The sequence below is a fragment of the Pteropus vampyrus genome, unplaced genomic scaffold, assembly GCF_000151845.1.
Source record: "Pteropus vampyrus isolate Shadow unplaced genomic scaffold, Pvam_2.0 Scaffold117, whole genome shotgun sequence".
Classification (NCBI taxonomy): domain Eukaryota; kingdom Metazoa; phylum Chordata; class Mammalia; order Chiroptera; family Pteropodidae; genus Pteropus; species Pteropus vampyrus.
Window position 1 is genome coordinate 1,948,757 of NW_011888898.1, and position 7,186 is coordinate 1,955,942.

Consider the following 7,186-nt stretch of genomic DNA (forward strand, 5'->3'; position numbering starts at 1 on the left):
TATAAGGGTTTCTACCCCCCCTTCCCATCAAACTTTATATATGGTGAAAATTTTCTCCTATCATTAAAACATGGTTTTTATGATTTTAAAGTGTAGGGCGTTTTGTTGAAAAATGTACCATTATTTAATACTTTTTTCAGTGCTTAGGTTGTTTTTCGTTTCTCACTGCTAAAGTTGCATCTGTGAGCATCCGGCTTCGCTAGGCTGTCTTCAATGAAATGCATATTATCTTGCTAATCTTTCTTGTTTTCTGCCCGGCCTTCCCCTCTCTTGGGTTTTGATCAGCGGGAGTCAGTATCGAGGGCGTTTGGACTGATTCTCCGCTGCTCCTCTGACGAAGTGGTTCTCACCCGGGTGCCATCTTGCTCCCAGGGGACGTTTGAAAATACACGGAGACATTTTTGGTTGTGAAAACTCAGAGTGGCGCTCGTGGCCTCTGGTGGGCAGAGGCCAGGACGGTCTCCTAACCAGGAATCATCCACCACCAGTGTTCGCTGTGCCGAGGCCGAGAGCTCGGTTCTGTGTGTCCACATGTCCTGTCTGTTATTTGAAAATAACTGTCCATCACCTGATGGGAAGACGTTTTAGCTCGGGAATAAACGTCTCTTGGCTCGGTTTAGCGACCACTGCCTGAAGGTTTTACTCGCGCCCGGTTCATCAGCAGTTTTAAACGTGTTTGAGATCATGGGCGGTATCTTCCTGCACCCGCATAGCCAGGCCTGGTCTGTGCGTGACTCTGCCTCCCCGAAGGGCGGAAAGGGTTGGAGAAGCCCGTTTCTTTGGGGCTTGCGTGCGTGCGTGTCCTCCTGGAAGGAGGCTGCGTTGCCTGCTTTGTTTTTGTTGTGCACAGATGTTCCACTGCCCTCCCCCCCATGTGGAATGATGAAGTCGGGTCACTGGTGTGGATCACCCCCTCGTCATTGTTTGAATAGAAGAGGCCTTTGAACAGGTGCCAGAATCAGACCACAGTGGAAAAAGACGAGGCCCCCACACAATGCAACACCACCAGCAGATCTCTGTCAATTTATAGCGTCATCTCGCCATAATATGGGAACGAAGTAACCTTGTGATGAACTCGGTGGGAGGAAATGACTAATGGGAGGAGATAGTCGATACAGTATTTATACTGGATGGGTGTCTAAGCTCTCTCGAGCCCCTTCTGGAGTAGAGGAAGCTGGGGAGGGGGACCTTATTTCCTACAGCTATGTTATTAAGCACCGTTTGGGTGAAAGGGAAGGGGCGGGGAAAACCTCTGATGCTTTCATGTTCAGACCCCACAGCTGTCTTTGGCCTGAGTTGCAAGCAAGCCTATGCACAGTCTGGCTAAAGCTTGCACTTCGAATGCTTGCAAAACACAGGTGTCTCTTCATGGCTGGCGGCAGCGGCTTTTGATGAGTGATCGTGTTATTTTAAAAGGTTGTCAGTGATTAGAAGACATTCATAAGTTATTTTAAAAGGGGAAGCTGCGTCACTCATTTGTCTTTGGGTCTTCAGTTTGTGTTCAGTGACAAATGTACAGGCACGCATTCTGGGCTTTCCAGGGGGAGCGAAATTTAGGCACGAGGCGGTGATGGCCTTGCTCAGTCCCCCTGCCCATCTCTACTGCCTCCAGCCTTCCCGTGATGGGCATCTTGGGACATTGTGGGAAAGAGTCAGGGGACAAGAACCAGCGATTTCACCATCATTTCTCAAAGCCAGGATTTCTCTCAGCCTTGACAATATTGACATTTGAGGCCGGATGACTCTTGGTTGTGTCACGGGCTGTCCCATGCATTGTAGGGGGTTCAGCAGCATCCCTGGCCTCTACCCACTGGTTGCCAGCAACCCCCTCCCCCCCAGGTCGTGACAACCAAAAATGTGTTCAGGCATTGCCACATATCCCCTGGGGGACAAAATCGCCCCATTGAGAACCTCTCGGTTGATCAGTCTTGTTCTCCACATACAATGTGACTTAGGGACTTGTGGAGTTGCTGTCACCCGAACAGGAATGATTACGCTACGTGAGCATCTTCTGTGTACCTGGCCCTTTGTGCTCTACGTAGGTGATCTCTTGTAAGCCACAAAAACCTATGCGATAAGAGTTTTTAGTATCCCTGTTTTCCCAATGGGGAAACTGAGGTTTAGAGAAAAGAAGTAGCTTGTCCAGTGGGGAATCAGCCAGGAGCTGGTGCCGGGTCCAAGCATTTGATGCCTGTGCAGTGGTTTTACCTGCTCCCCAGAAAATTTGGTCAGTGCGAACTGAAAATCTGGGTCCTCTGATCTCTAGGCTAAGTTCTCAGGTACACATAGAGGTTTGGAATTATCTAGATCAGCAAGTTCTTAACTAAGACAGTTTGCCTCTCAGGGGACATTTGTTAATGTCTAGAGACATTTCGTTTGCCACATTTTGTTTGACGGGTGCCGCTGGCATCTAGTGGGTAGAGGGCCAGGGATGCTGCAAAATATCATCCAAGGCACAGGCTGGCCCCCACAGCAGAGAATGCTCCAGCCAAATGTTCGTGGTGCCAAGGCTGAGAAGTCCTGGTCTAGATAATTATCTTCCTGCCCATTTCCGTTGGGCGGACCACAGTGTGGTGATACCGACGGTCCAATACATTGATGGAAAGTTATCTGAGAGCGTGGCGGTCCATCACTGTAAAAACAGAGGTCTTAAACACTTTTGATCTTGCTTTCACAATTAAACAATCGTCTGAATGCTTTGCGTTTTCTTCTGTTTTCTGCGGCCTTTGCCCCGGAGTGAAGGTTCCCCCTCTCGCTTTTTATCTCTGGCCGAGTGAAAAGACATTGCCATCCGCTAAGCACGCTGTGGTTACCGTCTGTCGTGGGGCGTGGGCACCGGAGCAGAGTGGGGTTCCTCTTGGTTATTTGTGCCTTCCTGCCCCTCTCTAGGATGAATCCACTGGGGAAATCACGTTCTACATGAAGGGGGCGGATGTCGTCATGGCCGGCATCGTGCGGTACAATGACTGGCTAGAGGAAGAGGTGAGTGTGATCCGGAGAGGGAAACCCAGGCCTCGGTGGCACGTTCTGGAGGCTGTCCCCCTGCACGGGGGGGCGAGGTGCATCTCTGTATTCGTTATTTGCAGCGACATAACACATCACCCCAAAACATTGTGGCTTAGCATAACACACATTTATTTCTCGTAATTGCCGTGGGCCAGGAATCTGGACACAGTTTGCCTGGGTCATCCACTCAGGGTCTCTCGTGGGCCACGGTCAAGCTGTCAGCTTGGGCTGGGGTCTCATCTGAAGACTCAGCGGGGGCGGGACCCACATCCAGCTGCACTCAGTGGTCGTGCCCAGGATTCGGCTGTTTGGCCATTTGGCTGGAGGCCACCACATCCCTTGCCACGTGTGCCTCTGCATAGGGCAGCTTACCGTGTGGCAGCTGGCTCTGTCAGAGTGAGCAAACGAGGGAGCGGGAAAGGACGGACAGACGGAAGTCACCTGTTCTCAAAGGTGACCGCCCCTCGCCTTCACCACGTCCAGTTGGGAGAAAGTCACTAGGTCTGGCACACACTCGAGGGAGGCAATTATACAAGGGTGTGGGTGCCAGGAGGTGGGGATCGTTGGGGGCCACCACATCACAGGCTGCCCATCTCGGTCTGTGACCCAAGGAGCCTGCAGCAGTAGGGAGGGCGGAAGCTCTCAGGTCTGTCAGGCCGTTTACATTTCATCTCTGGGCTCCCAGTGGGCAGTTCACGTGTTGCATTCCAGTAACATTATATTTTCACTTAGGGAGTTTGCAAACCCCAGTGCCCACTGGGGCCAGGCAGGTACCTTGAATGAATGAAAACTGGCCGGGACGGGTTTTCCGACAGGGTCACACTTTGTGTGTTCCATGTGTTGGCTTCTCCACTCGACAGCTATGCTTTCTGGGAGCACGGGCAAGCAGCCGCATTGCAGCCATCATCGATGGTCGTTATTTGGGAACGCTTTTGTCAGAGGTGCAATGTCTCCACCAAGCCTGAAATTCAGCTTTGTCTGTGCAATCTTACAATGTTGACTTAAATTTCGGAACGCACGCTGTGCGGGTCACAGACGACGGCATGGAGGCCGTGCTTGGCCCGCAGCTGCCACACGCAGCCTCCCCTGCAGGGGGTTTTCCCAGGGAAGACTTCTTTAGGGGACAGTGACGTTCCGATCTGCCACCTCGCTGGCCCCTTGGGAGGGGCCTGTCCCCTTGGGCTCCAGCCGGGGGCTCGGGGGCCCTCAGGTGGCCGTCCGCTGACCGCGATCTTCTTTTCAGTGTGGAAATATGGCACGAGAAGGGCTTCGGGTGCTCGTGGTGGCGAAGAAGTCTCTAGCCGAGGAGCAGTATCAGGACTTCGAAGTGAGTGGTTCTGTGGCCATTCCAGCACCCTCTCAGCCCCGCCCACCTCCCTGACATCCCCGTCCCGTTTCCCCTGCTCACTGGGCTCCAGCCATGCTGACATCGTTCCGGAGGGCGCCGGGTTCACGTTTGCCCCGGGGCCTTTGTACTTGCTCTTCGCTCTGCCCGGAACTCACTGTTCCCTGACGGAGCTCCACGGCCCACTCCCTCGCTTCTTTTGGCTCGCAGCTCAAATGCCGCCGCCTCCGAGAAGTCTTCCTGGACTCCCCATCCCAGGCAGCCCCACCTCATCACTCTTTACCCATTACCCCGTTTAACTTTCTTCATTACACTTATCAGCGTCTGTAATGACCTTGCGTGTGTGTGTGTGTGTGTGTGTGTGTGTGTGTGTGTGTGTAAGTGTGTGTAATGTTCTTAATCTCTTTTCTGGAATAAAATCTTTTTGAGAGCGGACACTTTGTCATTCTGCTTGGCTCTTGTATGGCCAATGTGTAGGATAGCCATCGGCACATAGTATACCTTCTGGAAAATTTGAAATGAATCACTCTCTTGGAGACCTGATTTTCTTGAAGCTGTAAAATATTGATGGAGTTGAACTAAATCTTTGACTTTCACAGCCAAGGATAAGTACGTCGTCTTTACTGTCATCTTGTCCCATAGATTTTGTGTCCCTTGAGGGGAAGGGTCCTTGTGGTGTCCCCAGTCCTGGCCTAAAGCCAGAGGCAGGAGGAAGGGAGAGGTGAGAGCGGGGGGACAGGCCTGGGGCCCTTGTCCTGCTCCACCCAGAGGGACCGCCCTTGGGTCTGCCTCTTCTCCGCGTTCGAGTTCTTTGTAAAGTTTTATTTAACAGGATTTCTAGCCCTGATCAATTCTACCTCCCTTTCCATTTTAAAGGCATAAGTTCTTGACAGCCCATTGGGGGGTTTTGATTTTCATCTAGGTCTTTGCCAGCAGGCTAGAGAGGGATGAGCAGAGGGGTCGGGTGGACGGTCTGCAGAAGTGGGACTCATGTTCAGGGAAAGCAGTGGTCAAGGGTTCTTGGTTACGAGGCGTGTGTTTTGTGTGGGAGAATTTACTGGTTTTCTTGATCTTGACTTCCCAATCCTTGCAGCAACCCAACGAGGTTGGGACTGTTGTTGCTGCTTCATGGATGAAAACAGTTGAGGCTCAGAGAAGTTAAGTGACTTTCTGGAAGTTGCCGGCAGGTGACTGTCAAACTGAGGGTGGAACGCGGCTCTATTCAGCTCCAGGGTCTGGGCTGATGCACTTGGAAGGAGGCCAGAAGCCCCGTCTCGCCCCGTTGAGCCCCCGCTCCCATGTGCCATGTTGGGGTCAGGCACGGCCCATTCCGCTCTCCATGTCAGTCAGTCAGCCAGCCTCGTTCCTCCCCACCCTAAGCTGTGACCGTGTCCCCTGGTGTGTCCCAGGCCCGCTATGTCCAGGCCAAGCTGAGTGTGCACGACCGCTCTCTCAAAGTGGCCACGGTGATCGAGAGCCTGGAGATGGAGATGGAGCTGCTGTGCCTGACGGGCGTGGAGGACCAGCTGCAGGCGGACGTGAGGCCCACTCTGGAGATCTTGAGGAACGCGGGCATCAAGGTAGGGCGACCTGCCTACGACCCGGTTGCCACATGACTCGCCACACGGAAATGAGTTCCGGAATTAGACCAGTTCTCTCTTCAGCAGAGTGTAAAAATGAGAGGGGAGAGTGGTGGACGTTGTTGTAGAGGGAGCCAGGAGTGCGGGGGCCATGTCTGTGGCCCTGTCTCACTTCCCGCCCTGACTGCCCTGGTTTCGGAAGACATCTCGCATGTTTGCTGTCACTGGCCATCTCCCCCACCGGGCCGAGCTCCATGAAGGCAGGACTGCGTGTGTCTCCTTATCCCTCAGTACTAAGCCACGTCCAGCATGCTTAGGGTGTTTGTTGTATTCCTGTTGAGTGACCGGCCAGCCAGCTGTCTTTCTTTTGGTCTGGGTGAATGAGTGACCACCCCATGGAGTGGCTGCCTGCCCCAACGAACTGCCATGTTTATATTTATATTTATATTTATATTTATGTTTATGTTTATATTTATTTAATCTACATCTACATCTACATTCATCTACATCTACATCTACATCTACATCTACATCTACATCTACATCAACATCTACATCCTATAGCCTACATCCAACATCCAACATCCAACATCCAACATCTAACATCTAACATCATCCAACATCATCCAGCATCATCCAACATCATCCAACATCCAACATCCAACATCATCCAACATCCAACATCCAACATCTAACATCATCCAACATCATCCAGCATCATCCAACATCATCCAACATCCAACATCCAACATCATTCAACATCCAACATCCAACGTCCAAAATCATCCAACATCCAATATCATCCAACATCCAATATCATCCACCATCCAACATCATCCACATCCAACATCCAACATCCAACATCATCCAACATCCAACATCATCCAACATCCAGCATTATCCAACATCCAACATCATCCAACATCATCCAACATCATCCAACATCATCCAACATCCAACTTCCAACATCAAACATCATCCAACATCCAACATCCAACATCCAACATCCAACATCATCCACATCCAACATCCAACATCATCCAACATCCAACATCCAACATCCAGCATCATCCAACTTCCAACATCCAACGTCCAACCTCCAACATCCAACATCATCCAACATCCAACATCCAACATCATCCACATCCAACATCCAACATCATCCAACATCATCCAACATCATCCAACATCATCCAACATCATCCAACATCCAACATCCAACTTCGAACATCCAACATCACCCAACATCCAACAT

At 51.3% G+C, this 7,186-nt stretch overlaps 1 protein-coding gene across 1 annotated transcript in view; it reads left to right on the forward strand.

Annotated features, from left to right (window-relative positions):
- The window catches only part of ATP9A (ATPase phospholipid transporting 9A (putative)), a 113,484-nt gene that overhangs the window by 80,252 nt on the left and 26,046 nt on the right, over positions 1-7,186 (forward strand). The window contains exons 16-18 of the mRNA XM_023534081.1: positions 2,890-2,982; positions 4,250-4,333; positions 5,761-5,931. Coding sequence (XP_023389849.1) covers positions 2,890-2,982; positions 4,250-4,333; positions 5,761-5,931 — 348 coding nt within the window. The remainder of the gene's footprint in view (positions 1-2,889; positions 2,983-4,249; positions 4,334-5,760; positions 5,932-7,186) is intronic.